Source organism: Toxotes jaculatrix, chromosome 21 (assembly GCF_017976425.1).
Source record: "Toxotes jaculatrix isolate fToxJac2 chromosome 21, fToxJac2.pri, whole genome shotgun sequence".
Classification (NCBI taxonomy): Eukaryota; Metazoa; Chordata; class Actinopteri; family Toxotidae; genus Toxotes; species Toxotes jaculatrix.
The window spans coordinates 16,703,597-16,731,412 of NC_054414.1; the positions used below are offsets into that span (position 1 = coordinate 16,703,597).

Sequence of the window (27,816 nt, forward strand, 5' to 3'; positions counted from 1 at the left end):
TGCAGTCATCACATGTTTATTGTTAGAGGACATTTACCCTTGTGTTACAGGGGTAAACTGCTCCCTTTGTTTTGGTGGAGGCGAACCGTGGTGGAAATAAAGCGCGTTGAGCAAATGAACGAAAGACCCGTCAGTGCGTTTGCTGAGTCGCAAAACACGATGAGGCTTATTAACTGTCGAGCAGCAGAGATCAAGTGAAAGTCAGAACAACAATCAACAGTATCAGGTGCGGGGCTGTAGCTGCTTCACAATAACTTTATATTTGTCCTATTTTCATTCTCTTACCGAAAATCAAATATAAATCTTTTGATTACATGATGTCTTCACATCCATCTGCTGCTCTGCATTTGTACAATGCATTGGCCAATCTGCAGACAGTGGCTGCTGTGTGGATCCACAGGAGCAATTCACACTGTACAAGATCATTTAACGTCAGTCGTGTACAACATATAGAAGAACTGGTGGGCCACTATATAAATAAATACAGAATATATACAGTACACACACATTGAAATGATTACAACCTGATGTAATTATTCAGTGTGTTTTCTGTAAATCAGCTGTTTTGATCCAAATCATTTCCAGCTCATTTCCTGATCTGCAGTGAGAACCACTGACTTCAATTAAACACACAGGTAAAATAATGTGTCCATCACCCGGGCCCCCGCCAAGCATGATGGGTGCTTGGCGGGGGCCAAGCACCCATCATGACTAATATCTCAGAGGTCTCAGAGGTGTCTGGGCATCTATGAAACTAGTTAGCTCTGCAGTGTGAGGGGTGAGGACGTGGCCGGAGGTAGAGTCACGTCCTCCTGGTCTCTGCGAGGCTTCTTGCAAGTGAGCGCCAGCAGCAGCAGCATGGGCAGGTGCCACAGGCTGCAGAAGAACAACTTGCGCGAGCTGTTGCGGTCTCCCTTGCGATAAAATCGGAAGGCCAGGTAGCTGATGTACAGGTTGATGGGTAAGGTGATGATGGGAAAGGTCCAGGTGGTGAGGTCCAGCACGGGTGCTAAGGTCGACAGGCCGATCAGACCCACGCTGTGGCGCAGGGCCACCCGCTTGCACATGCCAGGGTGGGTGACGGACATCATGCGGTAGCCGCCGCGGGAGTAGTCTTCCCTCAAGTTCCAGCTGAGGGCGTTGAAGTGGGGGAACTGCCAGCTGTACAGGAAACCACCCAGCAACAAAGCACCTGGGGGGTGAGGCGGAGGGAGAGATAAAAGAGTGAGGAGGGAGAGGATTAATGATGCAGACTGCAGAGGCTGAGGGAGTCAAACGAATGTGCTGCTTCTTTAAATCACACTCAGCTGCCAAATACCAGGAAAAGTGCTGAAATATGCTGTGATTTTCCTACCTATTATTAATCTTGCAATGGTTATAAAAGACAGCATTTCCATAACTTGAACAAATTTGTACAAGAAAACAATCACCTGTTTGGTTTTTATTCTAAAATATACGGTGTGTAGAAAGGTGCTCTGGCTTTTCCAAAAACTATTTTCCTCAGTACATTTCATCCAGAGGAACACAACAACACTTTGCCAACAAAACACCTTGAAATGCAGCAGTGTTATATTCGATGTCTTCATGTATAATCTCGTATTCAGGCTTCTGAGCTTTTCCTATGTGCTGGTTTTACAACAAAAACCAAGACAATGTTAACGTATGGTTATTAACTTACGGAGTTAGAGTGGTGAGTATTTCTCCTCCATACAGTTACGTCAGTTATTGTCTCAAACCTGACCAGCACAAAATGCTGCTCATCGTCTTTAAAGGTTCCTTTTTCCCAGTGACAGCTGCTCTCAGAAGCATTTTATTTTTTCTTAATAACTGCTGTCACTTTTAATAATATAAATGAGTCAAAACAGAAGAACGAGCGTATACAGTGACTGGAAGATATTTTTATGTTCATCAGGCTTAATCGTTTGATAACACGCAGTTCATTCAAAGGGCAAGTTCATCTCGAAGGCAGAGTTCTACACAGAATATATAAGGACTGGACTGTTTTTAAAGCTTTAATGAATGGGATGAGTTGCCATGGAATCGGCAGCCCTCTTGAAATAAACAGTACCTGGATGGAACAGAACTGCTTTCATATCATAAATGAAAAAAAGTCAGTAAATTCACTAAACATGATGTTGAAAGAGCCCAATAAATATCTGTAGAATAAATATTAACTTGCATGTTAATATTAACTCCTCAGGGACACGGCAGCAACATGATATAACACGTTTCACACAGTTGCCATAACAGAACACTTAATGTGTCCAACCAAAGCTGAATAAGCCTCACTAGTCTCTGTCACGTCACTAACTTAACATTAAATTCATTTTGCAAATGCTTTTGTCCAAAGCCACTTAAAATAAGTGCTGCAAGCTGCAAGGACAACCTAAAGGACTACAGGGCCATATGTAAATAAAGCTTTATGCAGTGTGATATCAGTCCTGGTGATACTATTATTGGAATTATTGGAAAGCCCATTTCACTTTCTCAGAGCCCTGAGTATTTGAGTCGATCGACAGTCCAAAACCCAAAGATATTTAATTTACAATAATATAAAACAGAGAAAAAGCAGCAAATCAAGCCTTTCGAGGAGCTGGATCCAGCAAATGTTTGGCTTCTTTGCTTCAGAAATGACTTCAACATGTTGAAGATGCCCCTCAACGGTTCAGAATTAGCATCTACACACGTGTATATACATGCGTGGTCTGTTAAATAGCCCATATCTCAGCTGGTGAGTTGTACCTGGCTGCAGACAACCTGTGGCAGCCGTCCAGCCCATGACAGGAGGTATCGCACCCACCACTGCCCCCACCCAGGTGTTGGTGATACTGAGCCTCTTGAGTGGTGTGTAGCAGCAGGTGTAGAGGAAGATGTTGAGGGCACCCAGGAAGCCTGTTAAGGGGTTTACAGCCAGTGTGAGCAGAGCGACTCCAGGAACTCCACAGGCCAGTGCAAAGGAAACTGCATGGAGGGGACTGATAGAAGAAAGAGGAAGACAAGAAAGAGACAGAGGGAGAGAACAGGAGAATCAGCTAGATAAGCCAGACAAAGAAAAAAAAAAATACAAAAGCAAGTTGACAAGATGAGTTTCTGATGTTTCTTTTGATAAAAGACAAGTTACAATACACACATTCAGGCGCAGACAAAAGTTCATCAGTGCCATGGGAACTACGGGATGATAAAGTTTTGTGGGCTTGGGCAGACACCAGATAGGACAACGATAGCCAAACATGTTCGACACGCACACATGCAAATACACACACACACACAGACCCACGGGGCCACACACTGACAGTCGGCAGCCGTGCATGGCTGAGCCTCAAAACGGGAGGCTTAGAAGAAGCTCATCTGATAAGAGTTTGTCAGGGATAAAAGTAGCCCTGCAAGATGAAGAGCATGTGCACACGCCAGAGATCAAAACTAGCTGAAGAAAACCACTGAGGCTCAGGCTTTTAGCCGGATGAAGATTTCCTCCTCCTCCTCCTCTCCCCATCTTTTATTGAAAGCAGTGATGGCAAGGTCTGGTTCAAATTCACCAGTAAATGCTCCATAAATTAAAGAGAGGATAGATTAAAATCTTGACCAAATGCAGGCCTTTTCTTCAAAAAGCAAACAGGGCTTTTATTTTGGTGGTGCGGCCGAGCAGGGAGATTGGTGCATTAATGTGATTAGTGGTGTTATGTCTGTTTTATGTGGGCTGAGGTGGGGCCGTGCAGGCTAGCTATGGGCTGTTGACAGTCTGGCTGTGGGCTGGCTCAGCGGGGGTCAGGGGAGGGAGTGCGTCACATGGCCTGAGGTGGGTTTACTGTCCCCTGCTTACAGTCTGACACAGCCGCAGTCATAACGTCAGGTGGGTAAAGTCAATATGGAAAGCCAAAGATGTGGGCAGCTGGTTAGACCACAACCAAGGCCATGGACCCAAATGTGAAACAAGAGGGATTTACCCATTAAGTTAAAGAAACAGGATGATTCCTCTCAAAACTTAGTTACCTGTTAAATGATGAAGTGGTGAGACAGGGCAAGGAGACAGGAAGTGCAGAGAACAAACATTTATGGACTTTCCAAATATGTAAGCCTGGCCTACAATACAGTGCCTCCAGAGATTAGTGAGAAACCGGGAACAGACTACAGATTATAGAAACCTCTGAACAGAAGAACTGGAGGAAAAATGCTAAACTTGGTTGAGATGGTAAATGAGTTGTAGGTGAGTCGATGTGTCTGCTCTCAGAGCTAAATGAAATGGATTATGAAATACTTCTCCTTCACAGCAGGCTGCACTGTTCCACAGTCATAAAAATCAAACATGATCACAAAAGTTGGGCTTTAAAGTTCAATTTTGACCTTGGAGAAAGTAGTTTGACAAAGTCATCTTCATAAAGCAATCCACTCCCGTGAAAACCGTGGTGTGGTCGAAAGCTCCATAAAGATAGTAAATGCACACTGGACTTAAGACCACATTTTCCAGAAGAACAATAAAAGGTGGGAAAGATGATACACTATTGTTGTACCAACGTGAAACGACAACTGTTTCAGATCCTGACATCATACTGAACAGACTCCCCCAGTAAGGCAGAGGAACATCATTTGGCTCATAAAAAGCCTCGTCCTGGAAACAACATGGAAAATGTGTAAAATATGGCCTTCTGATGAACTGTTTGACAGGACAGTCCAGCCTTCCATCTGCTCGCTGTCTGTATGCAAGGCCGTATGTGTGAGAGAGAATGGAGACGGGGGGAGAGACACAGAGCGAGATATAGCGTCTCTACGTGTCTCACAGATAGACAGGCGCACACACCCTCATGTCAGGGACACGCTAAAAGCCAGAGAGAAGAGGCTGTGTTTAGACAGTGAGAGAACATCTTCAATCACCAGCTCCACAGCAGGAGAGTCCACTTTTAAACAGTATGTCAACGGAGAATTCTTAAAACTGGGACGAGACAGCTTTAGGTCAAGGTCCAGTTATGATACTAACAGGCTGTTCGGTCGTAAAGTGACTATGCTGATGGTACATATAAGCAGGCAACAGAGGCATGTAGCTTAATCTTGCTGCTGCATGTGAATTGAACTGGTGGCAAAAGGCGTTTCATGCCCATCCTTTTGTCAACATGTTGTTTGCTGTTCCTCCTGAATAAAAATGAAAGGGGAGACAGGGAGCTCTTCCTGTAAGAGTGAAATGCAGCGGGGGACAATTTCCTGGCACTAACAATGGGCGAAGAGGACATGCGGTTGGTTTGTGGTTTTTTTTGGTTCATGAATCAGTGAATGTCTGAGCATCTGTCTGGTGTTCAAAGGTGGCGGTCTTCCAAAGACTTGTAGGAGCGTGGCGATGCACGCAGTTCACCGAGTGCCAATGCAGAGCTTATCTGTCATCTAATCAGTGGAAGTAGCAAAGTAGGGGTGGGTCGGGTAAACTACACCCTAACCCCAGACTCATCCCTCCACCCTCCTCCATCCCAACCTGGTAACAAGCTCACCTTACACCTGGCAGGTGTAGAGCAGAGGATCGTCACTTGCTGGCAGCTACAGTGTCTGTCTCGCACCATTTCATACACACAGCTACTGTTTTTTTCCAGTGCCATGATAACTAAGTAACTAAAGCTGGAACAGAAGTATGTAAATCAACACCTGATGTATGTTCGGTGCTGCTGTTTTATTTAAGGTTTACTCTTTATTGTAATTATGCCAACAAATACACACAGGCTTCAACACCACAAGCTGCTACGCCATGTTTGACTCCTGGAAAAATGTCCCTCAGCAAGACGAGGTAAAGATAAGGTCAGTGAGAAAGGCAACAGTGGCAGACTTTGTCATTCGCCCAGTGTGAATTGTACAAAAGGCTTTGGAAGGTTCAGTAGCTGTCATGTAGTGTTGCTGGGGCGCCTCTGCACTGAACTGAACTCCAACTCATGCTGAGCTGTTGCATCTCTCTCCCTTTGCTCACTCACCAGTTCTTCTTCACTGTCTTTTGAAAGATATAAAAAAGAAATGCAGATGGAGTTGCTGTGCCAAATATCACAAACAGAAGATCAGAAGAAAAAAATTCTATTAAATAAGCACAAAGGCAGAAAACTGTACCTGATCTGCCCTCTGACGAGTGGACGGTTCTTTGTGCGGTTCATGTTGGAGTCAAAGGGCACCTCAAAGTACTGTGGAGACAGAAGGACAAGAGGGTTAATGCAGGAGACACACAAACACATCACTTAATGTTTCAGATATCTTCAGACAAAAAAAAAAAAAAAAAAAACACAAGCACATGCACACACACACACACACACACACACACACACACACACACACACACACACACACACGTTCTATATCATGTAATGCCCCCACATACTGTGTGGTTCCTGCACACCTCCTACACTGCAGCTCAGAAGGTACAGATGTGGTTCAGAGAATTCAGATTTTGTGTTTTCAACAATGTTTAGGCGCAGAGGTTGGGCTGAGATACAGTTAGCTGACAGATGTTTATGCTGCAATAATTCTGCAGATGCAAACAAATCTAGATGTGTACAGAGAGAAACAGCCATTACGATAGATTTCTAATATATTATCTCTCTGCCTGTATGATCTCTGATGTTGGCCCGGCTAACTTTCACAGAAACGCTAGTCAACTTGGTAAATTTATCATGGCAGAGCGAAGATGGGACACTTCCACCACTGCTGCCTCTGTGAGTCTTTCTATGCAACATCTGGAGGGAAACAAAGTGAGGGGCATGGTCACAGCAAGTCTCTGAGCCAAATGCTCACCCTGCACTTCGAGAGTAAATGCACTGGAGGTGGAAGGTGGAGGCAGTGAGCTGTTGGGTGGGTGGGTGGTGGTGGTGGTGGGGGGTGTGGGATACAACTATGTGAAAAACTACTTATACTCCTGTTTTATGGGCTGCTCTGGAGGAGTATGCTTCAAAGTGCTCCCATGAGATTGGCAATGTGTGACTTAAATGCAAACACATGGGGTGCTTATAAGCAGGAACTGGCTAATCTATGTGTGTGTGTGTGTGTGTGTGTGTGTGAGTAAACTCACACAGAGGTGTGTATTTTCCTGCCTGTATAAGAGCCTTTGACTAATGAAGAAAACAGATAAAGCACTTAAGACTTCGGAATATCAAGATCCATCTCTTCTGATATATGGTTCACATAAAATGTCTAATAAACAGATAATCCATTCAATTTCTCTTCTTAAACCCCAGTCCCCTGATTTACTGCACCCATGACACTGGAAAGCCACCATATTATTAAGAAACCCCTGGTGGAATGCATCACATTTCATATTGTATAGATTTTTATTTTCAAGAACATTAGGGAGTGAGCTGTGCCATTAAGGTCTGATGCACAAGATCTCGCACATTACTCAAATGTGACTCGGAGTTGAAATCCAAATCCAAAGCACCAACAAAAAGATCAAACGTGTTCAATACTAATTTTGTCCGCTTACCTGAAGTTGCATCAGGTTTGGCCTGATCAGGCCTCTGAGATCAGAGGGTCGACTACACTACAAAATCTCTTTACGCCACATCTCACCGTGGTTCACGTCAGCCATTAATGAACATCCTCAGGATTTCAGGCTAGAAATTGGACATTTAGTCAAAGTACACTTGTGCTACTATAAAATTGGCATAAGTAATATAAGAAACAGACCCTTCTGATGGTCACGCCAACCACACACAGAAAAGCAGGGAAATATATGTCATTTGGCTCTGGTTAGGACTGAAACTGCAGCAGCACTAAAACTCCTCAACCAACCAAAGACATTAAAATTAGCAGTGGAATAGGTTCTCTTCATACACTCCAAAGAAAATCCCCTGCTTCCCTTTTTACATCTTAGCTTCAGTTGTCATGGAGTTCTAGCTAGATGGCTTTGACTGGACTGGACCAGACTAATGCACAGCTGTGTATGCGGCTGTGGGACCCCAAGGCCCAGGCTGAGGTGTTAATTCTATTTCCTGGGTCAGGAAATGCGTCAGGAGGTCAGGGGCCACATTAGAGAGAAGTGCACTTTGTGGCCAGGCCAGAGCTGAGCAGTGCTGAGCCAGGCCTCAGGCAGGCCCAGGGCCAAGCTCACTGCAACACTGCTCACATAAAATGGATCCACTTAGTTTCCAATAACTTCATCCCATGTGTCTAAAAAAAACAAAACAAAAGATCTACAGTTTTGCCATTGTCTGGGTGAACCTGTCGTGTGTGTGTCTACGGATGATTTGATGTCAAAGTGTCACAGTCAACATCAGTGTGTGTGTGTGTGCTGAGCTGTCATTTCAGTTTGTCCAGTTCCGCTCTCGTTCCTCCCTCTCTGCCTTTTAAGTCATGTGCCTCATCTGGTTTGCATCAGTGGCCCTCTCAGCCCATGTCATTATTTCCGCCCAACACTGCCATGTGTTACAGTGATGGCATTAAAATAACTGGGGCATTTGTGCCTTGTGTGCATGCATGTGTGCTGCTACAGGTAGGTCTATGGGCTGCAGTGGTTCAGAGTGCATCAGTTTCAAATTGATGGATTTTCACTGGTCGTGCACTGCACTGAGCTGATGTAACTTCACAGTGTAATTAATTAACATAACATCCAGCAGTTATGGTGTTTAGCAAGAAGCTCAGCCTCAAGCAGGGAACCTGCCTTTTTAATAAAAAATTAGACATATTCACAAAATACTCACATCAAAATAACATGAATATTGATTAAGGGGAATATTATTGTTAATAAGTGTCTCTGTTGCCTGAAATTTTTTTTTATAAAATAACTTCTCTTAATTTCAGAGTGATTACAGCGATTTTGTTTAAATATTGTAATCATATGCGTATTACAATCTTAATAAAATGTATTTTAAAAATTTGTGTTGAAACAGAATATTATATTTTTGTGTTTAGCTAAACATGCTAAATAATAAGCTAAACAAGGAATTTTTCCACACGGGGCGCACAAATAAAGGTAGAAATGGATTGATCTTGATTGAGATTGATCAAAAATTGACTGGATCAATACCAACTCCAACCCAATGGATCAGCTCAGGATATACATGGAGAGGTGGCTGGGGCGACTGAACCAGAAGTTATGGAGAATCTGGCTGCTGCTCTCAATTATGGACACAAACACACACACGCACACGCACGCACACACACACGTAAAACCCATAACTGTAGGGGCAATTATCTGCCGGATGATGAGGACTGAAAACAGGCAAGACCAACGTGAGAGGCAAAAGAGAGGGGGTGTTTAGCTGCCAGATCCTCCGAGCTATCAAAGACGGAACGTGATCCACTGCCAACCACCAAGGCTGAATTGATAACAGGCTGCAGGGAGGCATTTCCTATTCCTGTGTAGAAGCTGAGGAAGATAACTTGGCTTTGTATCACTGTGTGATTTATGATGCCCGTAAATTAAACACTGCACATTAAACACTCAGGTAGTAAGACTTTAAGGGCTATGTAGGTCTGACAAAGTGTGTAAAATGTTTTTTCCCCACTTAGTGGATGTCCTGAAGTTGGCCTGTATAACTACTTAATTCAGGAGAAGGAACAAGACTGAAAAACTGACATTCCTTTACCCTGACTGTGCACCAGCCACTCCTTGTGCTCCCCGCGAGAAAAGGGTCGTCTGACGAACCCCACGTGACAAGCGCACCTCCGATCTGCCAGCAAAAACAACAATGGGAAGTGCAGAGAAGGTTGGAGCGGAGCGATACTGTAACTACACACCGTGCATTTACTGTGTTTACTCGAGAGGCAAGAGTGTGCCTAAACACAGGCATAAGAACACACACAGCTGAGCAGCTGTATGACTTTGGCTTGCAGAAACATCAGCTGGCCTAAACAGCGTGTCTCTCTCGCTTTGCAGAGAAAAACCCAGGTGCATGGGCTAAACTCAACAATACGACCAAGTCATCACTTGTCAGAATGTCAACTGTTTGCACATGGGAATAGAATGGTAGACTCAAACTTCCACCGGGGTGGGTGGTGCTCCGGTGCATGCGAGCCAAGTCTACTTAAAAAAAGCCTGAGAGCTCTCAAAGCCCCTTCAACGCCGACTGTGAACGGTCTCTGATCAGCCACTTGACAAACAAGCTGCCGTGATTTACATAGATTAAGCTGTCCTCAGAAGTCAATGGTTCTGGCAGACATTCACAATGTTTTGATGTCAAATGAAAGGAAATAAATGGAACAAAACAGACAAGGCGAGCAACCTGACTAGTCACGACACAAAAATGCTGGTTAAGGCAGATCAGTGTTGTTCCGAGGTGTTTCTGGCTGTAGAAGCAGGGCTGCTGTTGTGTCTCTGAAATGCTGTTGATGTTTCTTGAGTTAAATGATTAGTCTTGCAGCTATGTGAGCAATGCTATGATTTTGCACCTATTCCCTGAAGAACCTGTTAAACACTTCCAAAGTACTTATTAAACTGTTAGCATCAGCCTGTGTGCTTGTCTGTGTGGATGGCAGAGGTGTTCAGAAATAAGTCAGAAAAGAATTAATGGCAAAAAGGCAAGCAAGGGAAGAAATGAGCAAGCAAGAGGGCGAACTTAAAAAGGAGGAAACATAAGATAAAAGTGTAGAAGGAGGGGGAAGCTGACGGCAGACAGTGATCAGTGACAGTGTGCGTTATAATTAGGGATGGGTGGGTGGTGGTTTATAACTGGTATAAACGGCACACCAGTGGAGATATGAACCATGATAAGAATTCAGCCACAGTGTGAGCCAGTATAGAATGGATTTTTGAGACAGACTACAAAATACCTTTAGGGGTTGCACAGGAAAACAACTAGACATTGAATTTTGGCACTGGTCAGAAAAGAAGTGCTTAGGACAGCTCGACCATTTCATTTCTGTCTCTGAGAAAATAGCAATATTTACTTCGCAGTATCTGCAGCGGAGGTGAAAGATAAAAACAGGAGGCATGCCTGGGTCTGGAATGCTGCGTATGGACAGCTGGCAGATGTTTTGGGGGTTCCTTGCCCTCTGTGAGCCTTTGATGTGATGAGATGAGATGATAGGGGATCAGCGGGGAAAGCTAAGCTTGTCTGTGCTGCTTAATTCATGAGACGAAATCGAGGAAAAACAGAGCAAACAAAATCACATAACCTCTGATCCAGACATCTTTTCACAACCGAGCAGTCCGCATTTCAGTGTCTGCACAGTGACTCATGCATGTGCACAGAATCATTACTTCTTTCTTAAGACCTTCAAAAGAATGTAACTAGCCGAGTTGAAACTCCTCATTTTTCTTGGCTTTCTAAATACCAAAACTGCACTATCCTGCGGCTATACATTTAAGTTTCTTTCCGTTCTTCCTAGGCAGCAGTGTAGAGACTGCAGTACTCTGTCTGGCCAAAGAGTGGATCATGTCCCCCTTTCGGCTGTGTGCTGGACCCGCACCTCTTCTTCCTCTCTTTATAGTGGTCTGTGTAGCGCTGTTGGCAGCAGTTCAGCTGGCACAGCTTTGCTCTTGATTAATGGCCTGAGTGTGAGACAGTGAAGTGCTAAACTGTCCTCATGTTAATCAGCCAATTAATGCCGTGCAGAGCCGCATTACCTCTGCCCTGCCGATAATCAGTCCCTTTGCCTGTGAAGATATGGGCAGGATGTGGGAGAGCTTACTGCAAGGCAGAGGCATGCTACACTCTCAGAGCCTGGGCCACAAAGAGAGGGAAGGAGCGGTGGTACAAAAAGAGGATGAAGTTTGAACTGGAGAAAAACAGAAGAGGCTAAAGGTAGAGTATTATTCTTACGATCTGCTTTTCCTCTGGCTTGTCGGATGCAAGGAGGCTTTGGCAGCTGCTGCTTTACCTTCATAAAGAAAAGCTTCTGCTGCGAAACTTAAGATAAATGAGTGTAGTCTACTTCTGCCCTGCACAGAGGACTGTAAACCAGGAATGCAGGGAGCCTTGGGGAATATGTGCCTATTGTTTATAAGTGATGCCATAGTTCACCGTGCATACCTTGTGTGTCATATCACATCACTGTTTTCATCAGTTATTGCTGCATTGTGACCAAGCCACAGTGCCTCCTAGTGTGAGGGAGGACTCCAGTTACAAGCCAGGGATGAGTGAGGATGACAGCAAACCTTCAGGTCCTACTGATCACGACATCCTCTCTTGGAAAGATATTTATTTCATTACAGGTTATGTTTATTAAATGTCACAAAGCAGAACCTTTGGACTAAACCTTGTAGCTGAATGTTTTGGTGAAATGGCTTGACTTTTGAATATTAATCTTGATTTTACAAAGCGGTTTGGTCTATTTGCCAAAAAGCCAGACACTGGGTCATGCTGGCTGACACATTCGTTTTCGTTCCACTGTAAACATATCGACTGTGCAAACAGGACAAATTCCTTTGTTGGGGAGCTGGCCAGCCATATCTCCAGTCTCAGCCTGATAAGTTAACGCTCTTACTAATGAGGGCATTTCACTCCACTTCCTGATTACCATTAACTGTGCACACACTTGAGTGCTTTCTATTGAGTCTCGCATACTGTGAGAAAACATATCAGTGAAAGCTGAATACATAGAACTGGCCCGTGTGTGTGTGTGGTCACTTGTTTAAACAGAAATAAACAGTCCTTTCCGCCATCAGTGGGCATTTGAAAATAACTGCGAGGGTGCGACTGACATGACAAGCAGTTTGAAAGCCTCTCAACAGTTTGGGCGCAGTTGAAAAAGAGGCATGTGCATGACGGTGTGTATGTCTGAGAGAATGTGAGTGTTTAGATTTTTTGTCCACAGCTGCGTCTGACCACAACGAGACAGCACTGGGTGTGAATGTGTGTGTGTGTCAGCTTTAATGCTGCTCTGATACGATGGGTCCTGAAGAAGTCAGTGGTGGTAAGGAGCGGATGCATATGAAGGCTCGCACTGTTCTCTCAAACATGACAGCAGCCATCAGCACCTCCGTAATATTTGCATTTGCAGAAGTGACCCATAGCAAAATCCACCCCTTCATCTAGACAGGCTCATTCAACAAGCCTTTCAAATCAAAATGATGAGGACCCCCACAGTGAGGTCTAGATCTGTGTGCAGCCAGTGTTTTACTGTGTACTGTAAAGAGCAAAACAGACAGCTGTGGTTCTCAATGTTTGCTTGAACAGGAAATTCATTTATTCTATTACAGTTTTTGAGATTAGACAACATGTCGTGCGGTAAAAAAGCTAAATAAATGGATTACCAAAAACACAAACCAGCTGATTCCACCACATATGAGAAACACTTCTATCCCGTTCTTTTGCCATATTATTAGTAAAATAAAACAAACCAGATTATCCAGTTTCTGTTTGTTCTTTTTTGTTTATTTATTTAATCTCTGGTTGGTTGCAAGGTTTCATACTGTCTGCCTTTCCTCCAAGTTAAAGTCATTTCTGAAAATATCCTACAGTTCCCACAAACTAAACACAGAGTAACACAGGTTTTACATTGTTCAATCAGCATCTTTGTTCTCCCTCCCTTTCTGCTCACAAACATGTTCTGTAAACAGTGATAACACACATGCAGCTCAGGAAAAGGCAAACAGAGCACAGGGATAATATCAAGGGTCTTTTCTGAACCGGCCTTAAGAAATTGAAGGGAGTTCTCTTCAACCATTAGATTGGGTTGTTAAATAAAAAATGCCCTCCAACTGTTAGATTTTCTGATTATAAACTAGAGAGAGTTGTGGTTTTCGTCCTATAAACTCAGTTTAAGACATCTCCTGGTGTGCTAACCCTCTTCTTTTCAGTTTCATGCTTTTGAGTGACAGGAAACAGAATAAGGAAAAATTTGAACTACATTTATATGGAGGCAGAACATTTGCTAATACACCCAACACAAGAGAGCAGACAGTAAACAGTGGCAAAAAGCAGCAGCACTAAATAATTTATCCACGAGTTTCAGTCTTGTTTGCTGGAGTAAATGGGAGGAGACTGAGTGAACAGGGTAACAAAGTTCCTGTCAGAGTCTGTCCTCCTCCACTGTCAGAGCTTTGCCCCCGAGACCCATCCCTCTCTCTGCCATATTCTCCGTATCCTCTTGCCTCTCTCGCCATCCCCTCAAGTGGAAAGGCAACCAGTTGGCTTTTCGACGGGCTCTAGAAGTGAGCTGTCAACAATCTGTCCCCTGAATGTAACAGCAATTCTTCCTGTCAGGATGTGGCATGACACAGATTACAGAGTGTCTGAACGGGGAGAAGTAGCCTAAGTGCTGGCACAGATCCTGAGAGAGGAGATGCAAACCGAAGAATGACGCTACTTTAGCTGAGATTATTGACACAACACCGGAGCACAATGGTAAAGTCTTCCAACTAAATACCTGAAAATGTAATTTTACAGGTTTATTTCGTTTAAAACAAAGAATGCAGCAGGCGAGGGAATAGGGCTGTGACTATCCCCAAAAAGTGTGAAGGAATATGAAAAGACACATCGGTTTGAATGAATCTGAATGTGCACAGAGGGACTGAGGGATGAATTACAACCTTCAGCCACTAATTTAGGGAATGCATAAAACAACAAAGCCTTAATGACAGAAGTCACTTCAAAGCAGAGTTAAGTTATACAGCCACACTTACAGTGGATACGTCACTTTTGTTAATGGGCTGACAATGCAGCAATGTTTCTTAAAGCTGGCTTACTGGAGCCTTAGTAATGAGAGAAAACAGTTATTAAGACATACAGCACAGAGAGTTAAGGTAATGCTATTCCATAGACATAAACAAAGAAAGAAAACAGAGTGTGGTTTTACAATCTCTCTGTGATCTCCAGGTGTGGTTAGCTACAGAGCAGAAAGAGACAGGTACAGTTAAAGGCATCAGAACCAGAGCTAGTATGTATGTTCGAGCTGCACACACCCAGTGACACACACTTTGATCTGTCTTGTGAACGGTAATCAACAGTTACTACATGACAGAGTCGGACAGACTGCCATGCCGTCATATGGCTGAAGATCCTTTTAACTATCTGCAGTGTCTGCAGTGAAATGGAGACAGACAAGGGTCCACACCCGACACAGCAGGATGACTTCCTCAGGTGAGGGAGGAATGACTGGTGGAGAAGAACAGGTGGACCAACATGTGGAAAGAACACAGGTAATTCTATACTCAAGAAGAGACACAAAGGCAGACTTAAGCAGCCTTTTGTGCCTCTGTAATGATGCCAAATATAGGAAGTTAGATGCTGTATAACACTGGCTTTAAAGGAGATGTTCAAGAATAAGATCGGTAAGCAAAAGGTAGCATTTATCAACTCAAATATTAATAATGAAGGCAAAAATTAACCCAGTTAATTTTGGAAATTCAACAAAAATAAGTTCAAACTGAAGAAAATGAAAAAAAAACAACAACAATCAAAAAAAAAAAAAAAAACAGCTCACCAACAGCCTCACAGCAAGCTGTGACTATACAAAACATCACCTTGTAAAATGTAAACTATAAAATATCAGCTTCGGTTCAGTTATTTGTGTAACCTCACCTGATAAATGAACAGACTGACTGAAACACTGGACTGAAATTAAATTAAAGTGCGAGTTTCAGTGAAGCTGGCATACTGTCCCGGCAGTGCAGTTTGCTTTATCTAATCACCTGAGGTGCACCCATAACATAAACAGTGAAACACACCTCTACCCTTTATGCATACACATTTTAGGGACGATAACACAAATAACAGGAGGAGACACAGCGTGGCTAAGAATGCATTCCACTAAATTAACCAAGGTCCACCTCTACACAGTATAAGCAGTTACAGCTGCCCAAAACGCCAGCAGTGAACAGCCTTAGCACGGTGACAATCGTCATAACAATTCAGTCTTTAAATATATTTGCTTTTAGATGAGATTATTATGAGCTTTTCACCTGTTATGCTATGTGATTACATAATGAAGGACTGAAGACGTGGGTGGCGGTTAAGATTCAGGTAATACAGTGCGCATAATAGTCACTGGAGACCAGGCCTTTTAAAAAAAAAAATGAAAGCACAGAAACAATTACTCAAACTGCAGAGATGAATGTGATGTCTTCATAATGGTCAGCCAATACAGAGCACTTTACAACAGAAAGGGCTTCTGAACACACAGTGACGGAGACAGAAAAACGTTTAAATCAGTGAAAGTTGTGGCAGATAAAAAACTAAACAGTAACATCCTCTCCATCTGTCAATTTACTGACAGAAACTTGACCATCTGACCACATAAATGCTAATCTGGGTTTAATTAATCCTGCCACTAGCAAGCCTTAAGATAATACACCCCTCTCTCAGCAAATGGCAAGAATGAATTTAACCCTTCATGTGCCGTTTAAAAGCTCATGGGGCTTTACTGTAAAGCCCTACGAGACAACCATGTGATTTTGGGCTAAATAAATAAACTTGACCGAGCTTCTGAGTATGTGAGACACACCCAAGGCACAGGGAAAGCCTTGGTGCATGTTTGTAACCATTTTGTTTTCCAGCAATGATGCCCTTGCCCCAAAAGCTTCTCGGTTTGAATCAAATTAGCATGCAGTGTTGGCTCACGGGCACGCCATAAACAGGGCTGCTTTTGTTAATTATCCACGGATCTCACTATTACAAAGAGTGTTCCCTACTTGCCTTTGGCTAAGTTACCTTCAGATACAGAGGGTAAACTTGCTTGAGTTTCATTGAAAAAAAAAAATCTGTAAACTATACACAAAGACATAAACATAATGTCTTAAAAAAGCAGATTTAGTAAACAGAATCAAAACTAAAATAGGTGCTCTAAAAAAACACACTGCTCTATAGTTGTTCACTGTTTAGCTACTGAAAAACCAGAATGTCCATACATAAATCTGTTCCCTTTATGTGTGGAAAAACGTCTAAGACCAAGAGCTTGTTCTGTATTAAAATGAAGAACACAGATATCAGCGAGCTTAGGAGCCGTCTTTGTGTCCACATGCACAGTTATCCCTCCAGCGACGAAGCAAAAGAAGGCAGGCCAGAAAGCAGGAATCTAAATAACTACTACGTTTCAGCTGAACAGAAAACAGCAGGTCATTTCATGAAATTTGTTATTCACCTCTCTGTCACTCTGATTTTAATGCATTACAGTACTGCACATCAAAACACAGTATGTATTCATCTGACTAACATTAGCATCACAAAAGACTTTCGGCATCGTTGCTAAGCCACTGCTTTTTCTGTCATAATACTTTTACTTTCTTCTTGTCATAATGGGTAATTCTGAGCTGCTCAACTAAACAAAAAACATTTGGGCTGAGGCTTGGCAACATACAGCGATATTACATCCTCTGAACAGGCATGCAAACCTCTGGGCCCAGTCTGCTTGCGTTCAGCAGTGCAAGGGGTTGATGACAAGCAGAGAGGGCCACTTCTAAAATGAGTGCATCTTCAGCAACCCATTATCACCATCCACAATCTGCTTCAGTGCGACACTAGTGCCAGAGGGACGGTTTGTCCTCTAGACATACGGGGGCCTCTACACTGACTGTCTCTGATCACCGATACCTCCGCGATGCATCCTGAAGGTGCTGACATGCCACTATCTATTTCCGTGGGAAAGCACGTCCGAAATGGTGAAAGAAAACTGAGACACTGGCAACACCAACACAGCTAAACAGAGTTCGAGTAGCTGATTTCAGTACGGGTGATTAAAAACAGTTACTCTAAGGCAAATTCTGACAGAAATAGAGTCCCAACCTGTCGACCATAAATATTCTGACTCCACTTTTTACCTGTGGGAAACTCTCCAAAAAGTAGTGATAAGTGAGGCAGAAAACAAATGCCTCAGGTAGCGTGTCCTAGCTGGGGAAACAACATTAACTCAGCTTGCATGAGGTCAGCCATTGCCTAATGCAGTGTGAGGTGTAGAAAGGTTCACTGGTGCCAGACAGCGCTGAGGTGGGTGGTTTTCAACCCTCTGACTCAACTCTCAATGGTGTTTGCATCTCGCCTTGTTGGTCACTGAAGCCCATAATCACAGTGTTTTGTCAAAAACTAAAGGCTAATCAGGGAAGTGGAGAGGAGGGGCTCCACCTGCCCATCACTCAGTCATGTCCATCCCCTCAGGCGAAGGCAACTCTTTTGTGGCGAGGTGTGTTTGCCCAAACAAGCCGTGACACTGAAAGCCGAGAGAGACACTTTGCGTGAGTACAAGAGTGTCTCTTTAGTGTGATCCTCACAAAAGATGACGACATGTTGTGGACAACTCCGATGAGAAGCCATGCTTTCCTCTCCCTTTGAAGTAGGGACAGCCTTATTTGTAAAGGCTTTAGAAAACTAGGATCAAAGGGAATATGCAGTGGAAAATGTATGCATGTTGATATATATTGTAACTTGAAAGTTGTCCTTTAAGACACAACCAAAAATTAAAACCGTATAATTTGATATATCACTGAATTTAAGAAAAACTGTTTTAAACAGCCAGGTTTTACTGACTGTATGAGGCGAGCTGGTATTATAAGGATTCACATTAGCAGGAAAAGCTGTGCTTCTTAAAATAAACACCTGACAAGTATTGCATTAGACTGCTGCTGTTGCCTGCCAACACTCTTTCTTAAATGAATTGCCTCTAGTTCCACGTCCATCTACTTTATTGAGTCTGTGCTGCTCCTTTAAATGTTTAAATCCTACATTATAGCATCTGGTTTTTTAAAACTTTCAATTGAATTTAACACTAACATCAGAACCAGAATTTTATCAGTGCTACTCTGGCACTGGTCCGTCCTTGATGCACTATGCATCAAGCACAGAAAATTTCTTGCCAAACAGCAAACAACAACATTAAGTAAGTGATATAAGAAAATGAATAAATCAGCCATTCAACTACAAAAGTGATGCCAAGTCGTCTTCTTCTAAAAAAACAAAACAAAACAAAAAAAAAAAAAAAAACAAAAGAAAGAAAAAAAACAAAAAAAAAAAAAAACGCACACACAAAACAAAAAACAATTAAAGACATTATTGGAAACCAGAATATTATTAACATCTCTGTATCTAAGCCTGCCTGGCAACAGTGTTTGCTCCTGCTTCCCCTCTGGCAGTATCTTGGGGGTATTTAATAGGTGGATTTACCCTTCATGACTTTATCAGAGGAAAGCATCTGTCTCCCATCTGAGGCTGCAAGAGACCCAGTTGTGCAGATTGAAATGGATTGGCACCCCGTGGTTGACAAAGACAAAAGGCTTTAAAGAAATTAACTATTAATCAGGGCTGTCTAGTTAAATATTCATTTTAATCCAGCACCAAAAGAGAGATACCCATCAAGTCCTTTTTGTGCCATCTTGCTAGGCAATTAAAAAGGAATTTCCATCCCTTCTCCAGCACTGAACCAACAGCTTGATAGAGACCATCAAAACAAAAACTGAGAAACGTATCAATGTCAAAGATCAGCTTGCTCTTTTGTCTTACTAAGCTCCTGGAAAACAAGATCCTAAGAGCAGCATTTGAGTTAAATCGCCCATTTGGCTAAGCCTCTGATGTGTTTGACCTTTAACTCCAAAAAGCATCCTACAGAAATACCCAGCGCACGATTCTTTGACAGCCGAAACATTTTTGAACAGTCAATTACAGGACACAGCCAGTGGAACTAATATGACAAGCGCAGAGACTTTCACAGCTCCATCTGCCTCACGATATCTTTGAAGTTTTCCACAAAATAAAAACAAATACAGTACCATCAATATAGGGGCTGTACTGAAGGTATTCACTGCAATTCATCAAATGGACTGTTGTGAGAATGGTGGGAGGTAATTTGCAAGGAGTATGAGAATAAATTGCACAAAAAAGCATAGTAATGTCATCATGCCAGAGGTATTCTACAGTGCCCATTTGAAGCCATATCTTCTGTCGCTACCTCTCAGCGGGGAACAGACACAAATCCAGTGGAAGGGTTTCACTGTCTTTGAAGAGTGCAATGGTTGGTGGGGTTTCAGTGGCCGTGAGGTCTTGTTACAACTAATGAGCCTCTCAAGAGGTTCCACGCAACGCAGAAGGAGCCCAAACAACAATGAGAGGAGCCCTATCCTTGGAAATTGTTGTGGCAGCCTTGACTGTAGAGGCCCAGCAATTCTACTGACAGCCACCACCTACTGTGCTGCCGATGGACCACTATCTACACCTTCAGTCTGTCTAAAGCGGTAACACAGAATATCTATGCAGACGGTGAAGATCACTGTAATCACAGTCAGCCATTTTAGAACTAAGTGGAGTATATCAAATGTACACTGTACCATAAAAGCCTACACAAGGCAGAGCCTAATCACTGTCTACACTACTGGTATTCTGGCTACATTTAGAAAATCTACTGGACAAGTAGAGACTCATTATAATTTGAATGAGAAACATAGGTACAAATAACCCCAGCAAAATTAATTTCCTAAAGTAGCGTGCACCTAGACATTTCTCCAAACAAGCTCACCTTGTGTCTTTGCACACTGATGCTCCATTTACATGTAAACTATATTTCTATTTGAAATTTGCATCAGTTCAAAAACCCTTACAGATTTATACATTATACTAGATATGCCTCAAGGGGGTATTTCATATGTATAATAACATTAGGGGATTTCCAGGCTTGATTCAGATCAAATTTAGGTCAAAGCACACCAATCTGACCTCCACATGCTTGGATAAATGCGATTAGCAAGATGACTGCCACTGCAAACAATATAAAGATAGAGATCAGAGATAAAGATATCAACAGAGGGAACAAGCCTGCATTGTAATAGCATATGCTTGAAATAGTAGACTGTGGTGTTAGAAGAGCTTGACAATGCTTTCAAAGTTGAAAGCATGCGCTTCCTCTGGAACTGGAGGGTTTATATAATGACACTGCAATGCGCAAACAAATTAAAACAATATCCAAGTGCTATCAATCTGAATCCATTCTCAGGATTCTGCGGATGAAAAGCATCTATAGACGCTTAATAAACCTAAGTACATGCAAAAATGTTAAAAAAAAAACGTTATCAAAACACACGATTGTCTGCATAACCTGTCCCCATGTTCAGTCATGTACCCATACACTAGAAGGTTATGACCAAGATGAACTCCGAAGGAAACGTGCAGGAGGGTAAATAATGCATGCCCGCACAGGACAAGAGAGAAGGGTGTAGCTTAAAGTGGTAGGAGTGGATGGGCTGGGGGCTTGTGGGAGCTCGCTTATGCGTGCCAGCCTCAGACAGCTCACCACAGGAGAGGCACAGACACAAAAGAAAACTCACTGCCATCGTCATGAAAACAGAAATGACACGAGGCCGCCACAAAACAAGCCAGCTTGAATTTTCATCAAAACAAACACGCGAGCTGACATGGTGTGACTTACACTATAGCCGCTGTCAAAATAGCCTAGCAGTACTTATTTGACAGTAAAAGGCCATATCAGGTCTTGTTTACACTGCCGGGGACCTCAGACTTCCCCGAGGTCTTTTAGGCTCCAGCCTGAAACTCTCATCTGACCCAATTATCCAATTAGCTGAAGTAGTGGGCAGACTGGAAGGTGATGACGGCTGGAACACCTGCAGAGACTCTGCCTGGTGTGGGGCCCAGGGGTCCTGAAGACCAGCACTTTTTCAACTAACGTTAGCTAGTTCAGGTCTATTCTGCAGGACCAGAGTGAACTCTACAACTCCACAGCTCCACTCTTCAGCTGAACACCTCCACACAGGTTTTAATGGCAGTATACGCCGCGAGATGGAAGTATAAGTTAAAAAAAAAAAAAAAAAAAAAGAAGCTAAAATGGTCTTAATTGTCAATCCATGAGACCTACTTGAACTGTAAGCTGAAATATTTACATCCCTTTGCTGTTGGACCTGATTGTCTTCTCTGTCTGTAAGAGATATGACAGCATTAAGGTTTTGGACTGTGGCGAGAAACTCTAGACATTGACATGCCATTGTTACGTGACTCCAAGTGCTTACATCTTTCCGTCAGTTTCCTAAATAGAGTAACATTTTAAAAAGAAACCACAACATTTCTGTTCGCCCTGCAGGCACTTCCCAATGGGACAAAGAGCAGCCTTGGCTTTTGACAGCTCCACTGAAGGTCTGGCTGCCACTTCCAAGAGGCAAAGTATTTTTCTCTCCCTCAAGGCATTTTCCTCTTTTCCTCAAGGTAATTCGACAGTTGTGTGGTCACATACTTGCACACTCCCCTTTAGATGCAGAGAATTAAGGGATTAGGGTGGAACAGCCGAATCCATAGGAAGTGATCTTCACAGGGGCCTTTCTTTGCTTTGATTTGTTTGTCAAGCTTTTGTTTGATTTTTCATATAAAAAGACATCAAGCTTTGATCACAACTAACCACACTAATGGTGAAGCACCCGTTTTTTTAAAGATGAAAGTGAATAAAAGGGGAAAAAAAACCCTGGCAGCAGATCTGAAGTTTGGATGTTTTTCTTCACCATTCCACTTTTTATTTTCAGGATTATGAAAAACAAATGGATGGCCCAAGTGCTGAGATCGGTTACACACAGGTGAGGGTGTGCCTTTGACAAAAAGGACTGACATACAATCCCGAGTGTGTTAGTCCATTGCAAAGAGGTGCAGAGTACCAGCACAGTGGCAGTGTAACAGGCAATTACGTGTCACACTTGACATCCCATGTGCCTCTGTGTGTATAATTACACTGAGAAAAATGACATTCTTCTCCAAACAAAGCAACACCAACAACTACTTTTACACTGTACGTAGAAAGGCATATACTTTTCATACCAGACAAGCAGAGGGAGACAAGGCACTGCCAACTATAAACAAGTTTACCTTCTTAATGATGTTTATCCTTCTAACTACCTTTTAAATGAAAAAGAGAGCCCTTGCATGACTTCAAAGTCGGCCTCACTTGAAGACATGTGGCTGATTTGTCCGAAACAATAATCCCATCTCCAACTTTTGTCAATTAAGACTATGATGACACACACGTCCTCACAGAGAACAGGGGATAAAGGAGCGGAATGAAGGCCCGGGTTCACATACCAGCTACTAGCCACAAAAAAGGGGTTCTTGGCCTCAAACAGAGTAAGCACTGATGAATTTCAGCCTAAGAGACACAAGGCCATTTGTGAAAACAGAGTTGAAGTAATATTCCACCAGGAACTCTTTAGAATTCACAGTATATTTATCTACAGAAACCATGTGAAGAATTCCAAAAATACCACACATTCTACCAAAGAACACTTTTTAACCACATGTATAATGTAAAATGAGCTCTTCAATCTTCTTAGACATACACAATCTCATCATATTGCCCCTTTCATATCAGTACAATCTGGAGGGTCTAAGGTCTACTCTGAAAAAAACGGAAATTTATATTATCACACTCACACCCACACTATTCGTGTATTCATGTATGTGTGTATATACATATATATTCATGTATTTCCTGCAGGTTTTTACACTCATCTAATTGGCAATAAAAATTTGACCCACACATGCTCTGAACTTTGCCCACGCGTCACCTTCACTGTAGGTTTGAAATTAGACCTGGATGGAGGAAACCAAGAGAGAGGCACTGAAAGGCAAATAACATTGTTTCAATGAAATACGAAGCCATGTCGTATCCTAACCTCAGGCAGAGTTAGTGGAGAAAATGAAGACTGACAGGACTAATGTGAGGGTGGGCCTGCAGATAAAGGGACACCCAGGGTACGAACAGTGGCTGCCGCCTCAGACGTCACTCAGCGCTCTGAACATCTATGAGCTTGAGTCTGGGCTGCTCTCTACAGCACGAGGAGAAGGGGACATTTTTCAAATACCTGAAGAAATATTTACACACCTGCTCAGCGTGAGGTAGAGGTGCACAGAGGAGTCAGAGCACGGCTCTGTTTAAAGACACTGAAGAGACAATACAAGTTTAACTTGAGTAATGGACTGATTGACACTATTTAGGCCCGACAACAAAAACAAAACCGAGTTCAGGTCCAGGATGGTGAGTGTTAGTACAAACTATGTTTGTGTGATTTTGTGACGCACTTCATTGTTGTTGTAAAACAATGCAGACAGCAGGTGTAACATGCCTGTTGAAGGTTGGCTTGGGCAGGGGGTGGAGGGTCTGCCCCAAGGGCAGGAACCTGCAGTGTAATCATGGCCTTTGCCAAATTACAGGCCAAGGACGCATTTAAGCAGAGTTCAGACCTGAGCTGAAGGAGAGGTCACCCATTATACTAATATTCTTAAGTCACGGAGCAAATTCCAATGTACAATGTCAACACTAGACAGAAGAGGGAGGCCCTACTTATTCTAGGTATTCTAAGTGTACAGGCACACCAGCTCCTCTTTGTTTATAGCTTCAAAAAAGCTTTCAGCAGGGAATAATAATAGCATTACAGTCAGCTCACTGCATTTTTGAATTGCGTAGCAAAAGAGGAATGTAGAGTGGTTAAAAAACTGAGATGTGCTGGCCCTTTCAACATTTTCTGGAACACAGGCAACACTAAGAAGGAGAACTGTAGATGCAGATGTCTGTCAACAAGAAATCACTCATGTTTGTAAAACATGTCAACAAAAAATCTATTATGCATTGCAAGACCAACAGATATCCTGCCAGCTCTGTGACTAGTCATCATTACTTTCTTTCCAAAAGGAAATTGGTACTTAAAAAATAAACAGATTACCAATCAGAAACATTTGTACTGTTTACTGCAATTCCTGAAACAATTACACAAGCCATGTGTTTAATATTTTTTTGCTTTATGGAATCTTCGTAGCTCGAGTATATTAGAGATGGTTAATCATTAATTTTACACAGAGCTGCCAGTTTATTAGATACGCCTGTATAATCCTACAGTAACTCCTTTGTGAAGCCTATAAATGCTCCGTTTTGGTGACAGTGTGTCGAAGAGGTGTTGAATGACATTCATTGCAAATGATCAAGTTGTACATTAATATAGCTTGTGCTGTGATTAGGCCTACGTGTGGTGTTCAACAAGCCAAAGACAAAACACGCTCGTACATGCTGAAACAGACACGCAAGGCTTCGTTTGTTTGTTCTGAGAGGAACTGACCTGGTTGATTGAATTGGCAGCACAAGAGGCAAGGCCTGTTCCCAGAGAAGACACGAAGAACATGACTGGGTCAAAGGGCACTGGAGCCAATGCATAGCCGGCTGCTGCAGTTGTAACCACCAGTGCTGAAACCACCAAGCAAGAATAACAGAAGAGGAAATTAAAAGTGTTCTTCTCTCTCCCTCTCTGTGTGTGTGTGTGTGTGTGTGTGTATATATATATATATATATATATATATATATATTTATAAATAAAACAAATCTTTGTATTTGCTTCACCTGTCTATCTTATTTACCAAGGTCTGACTTACTTACATTATATGATGTAACAAAGATGTAATGTGTACTCTACCCGTCAGTTTGATTTTGGCCAATCTGGCGTAGATATCCGGCAAGTCAGCCACATCAACCTTCAGCAGTTTCCATTGTCTGTCTAGACGTGCCTCCTTTGCCTCATCTGACTCCACCTGAACATGCGGAGTCTCACTCGAAATCGGAGGATGTTTCTGTACTGCCGTATGTGCTGCAGTGGGGTTCATTTCAGCCTGTGCCTTACTGGTGACATCCTGTGGCTGTGGCCCAGCATCTGTGGCCACAGGATCAATAGTTGGTATTCTCTGCACCTGCCTTTCAACACTGTCATCTCTCTCATCCACAATGGTCAGGACAGGTGCCTGTTTTGGGATGGCACGTTGTTGAAGCTCACCGCTGCCCTGTGCTACATACTAAAAGAAAAAGAAGGGGACAAGGTGATCCAGGGTTACAACAACAAAACTCAAGGCAGAAATGTACTACAAAAAACAAAATCAGTGCGTAGAACTAGTTATATGGTGGAGGGACATGCATTAATGACAGTAACAGGAATTTAAAAAAAAAAATGAAATAAAAAACACAATGAGATATTGGGCTCAGTAAAAGCTACCTGGCGTTTAAGAAAGTTAAGATGTTGATAAGTCCACCAGTTTGATGGATCTCTTCTGTGCAGCTGAAGAAGGCTCCGAGCAGTCTGGTTACATCGAGGAATATTTTGAACTAATTTCTGTTTCACGCTTGCACCAACAAAACCTACAAGAAACACAAGACAGGAGATTTAGTTTTCAAAATCTGTACTGTTGGTGTGGTTTGATTCAGCTGGTAAAACAATATCCGCATAACTTAATTTGCCAAAAATAAACCAACCAATGATTATTTTTACGCTGATTAATCTCTTTGAAGTGTTTAAGACATCTTAAGTATCTTGTTTATTTCGACTAGCAGACCAAAATCCAACAACATTGGCTACATTATGATATATGACATACAGAAGCAGGAAACCTGACTGGTCTGACTGATTATCAAAATCGTAGGCGATAACTGTTCTGCCAATCGGACATGAGGACTCATAGAAGATACAACCGGAGAAGCAAAATTTTCAGTAACAAGGAGGACAAGAAGTCATGCAACAGATGGTCAAGTTCCTACAGACTTATGTCGCTAAGAGATAAATAAAAAATATTAACGGAATTACTCCTGAAAGCACCATCTTAGTGGCTGAAACTTCAGCACAGTAATGTATACATACTCAAGTTAAATGACTAACAAACTTCATATACACTCAGTTGCTTGTTAATACTATATTATATATAATCTGCAATAAATCGTGTGTTCTTCAAGGTTGCAAGAAACGACCCAATTTAAGTGAAGACAAACATGACATGTATTGTTGATACCATCTTATCATACGTAATTGTCACGTAACCATCATAAATGCATTACTTTTAAGCTAGCTTCTCCTGTTGCTTGATATGCATACGGTTACGATGAAACGGCTAAAAACGTTGTCATAAAGAAATAAAGTCATTAACTATCTTATTTTGGTCTCTGCAGATGTAGTTGACTTTTATCTAAGGTCACTGCTAGCCTCCTGCCAAACATCTATCCGGCTAGCTATAAGCTAAGCTAGCCAGCTAGCTTCCGCATTAGCTTCATCGGCTGTTTTCATCGGGCGAAAATTTAAAATGACTTTGAAATGTAGCGGCGCGTTAGGCGAAATGCCACGTTTTCTCCTGCGTTACCTGACAGTCTGCTACATGGCGTTTTATACATGTTCTCGGATCATTCAGCCGGCTCCCGTTTCGACCCCTTCACATGCTGCGAGCCGCCATTTTGACCTCATTAGGTAAAGCGAAAGTACTTCCGGGGCACGGAACGTCAAGCGGTCTGCGAGCCACAGGTCCTGCGACAGTGTTATACTATTCCCAAAATATAGTACCGGATTGTGCAGCAGTGGTGGAATATAACTGTGTATTTGTCGCCTCTAAACTGCTGTATTTTAGTAGGATTTTCTTGACATCTTTTCTGTTTCTATCTCAGTACTACTTACACACACTTCACAAGCTATTTGCCTAAAAAATAGCAGCTTATAAAATGCTATACTTTTTTTTTTTTTTAATGAATTCGATTCCTGTAATATAATTCGAGGTTTAGATACTGAGTGGTTTTAAAGGTATTTCTTGCTGTTTTCTTAATTTTTTAAAAACAAAACTGTCTATAGATGATTAATAGATAATAGGTATATAATATATAATTCCATATTTAAGTGCATTATTTTCTTGTGATGGTGGGACCCCACAAGAAACCTACCTTTTCCTATTCCAAACAATTGCATCTATATAATGTTTTTTTTTTTTTTTAAAGATGAAGCATATTCAGCTTCTTTTAATCTTTTTTTTTTTTTTTTTTTTTTTTAAACCTGAAGAACTTCACACAGTTCATCAGAACTACAGCAATGTGTAACAAAATGTGTTTACTTGTAACAAACACCAGTTGGAGTTTTATGTCTTGAGAGGTCAGGTTTCCAGAAAACCTGTGTCATTGACCAATAAATCTGAGGTGAAGATGGGTTTCATTTAATTCAAAATT

At 42.3% G+C, this 27,816-nt stretch overlaps 1 protein-coding gene across 1 annotated transcript; it reads right to left on the bottom strand.

Moving 5' to 3' along the window:
* Positions 1-27,093, bottom strand: LOC121175462 (protoheme IX farnesyltransferase, mitochondrial). Its single transcript, XM_041029229.1, has 7 exons — positions 26,970-27,093; positions 25,838-25,980; positions 25,268-25,640; positions 24,917-25,041; positions 6,076-6,146; positions 2,743-2,975; positions 1-1,192 (listed from the first exon to the last, which is right to left on the bottom strand). The coding sequence occupies exons 1-7, from the start codon at positions 26,998-27,000 to the stop codon at positions 759-761; spliced, it is 1,410 nt and encodes a 469-aa protein (XP_040885163.1). The 5' UTR covers positions 27,001-27,093; the 3' UTR covers positions 1-758.
* Positions 27,094-27,816: the final 723 nt, after the last annotated feature.

What these genes read in the sequence shown, in the direction of transcription:
- LOC121175462 (XM_041029229.1), bottom strand. Translation starts at nt 27,000, where the DNA reads ATGTATAAAACGCCATGTAGCAGACTGTCAG. An exon ending in GGCCAAAATCAAACTGACGG is followed by an intron (nt 25,042 to 25,267) that starts GTAGAGTACACA and finishes TGGTGGTTTCAG; the next exon opens with CACTGGTGGTTACAACTGCA. An exon ending in CTGCCAATTCAATCAACCAG is followed by an intron (nt 6,147 to 24,916) that starts GTCAGTTCCTCT and finishes CTGTCTCCACAG; the next exon opens with TACTTTGAGGTGCCCTTTGA.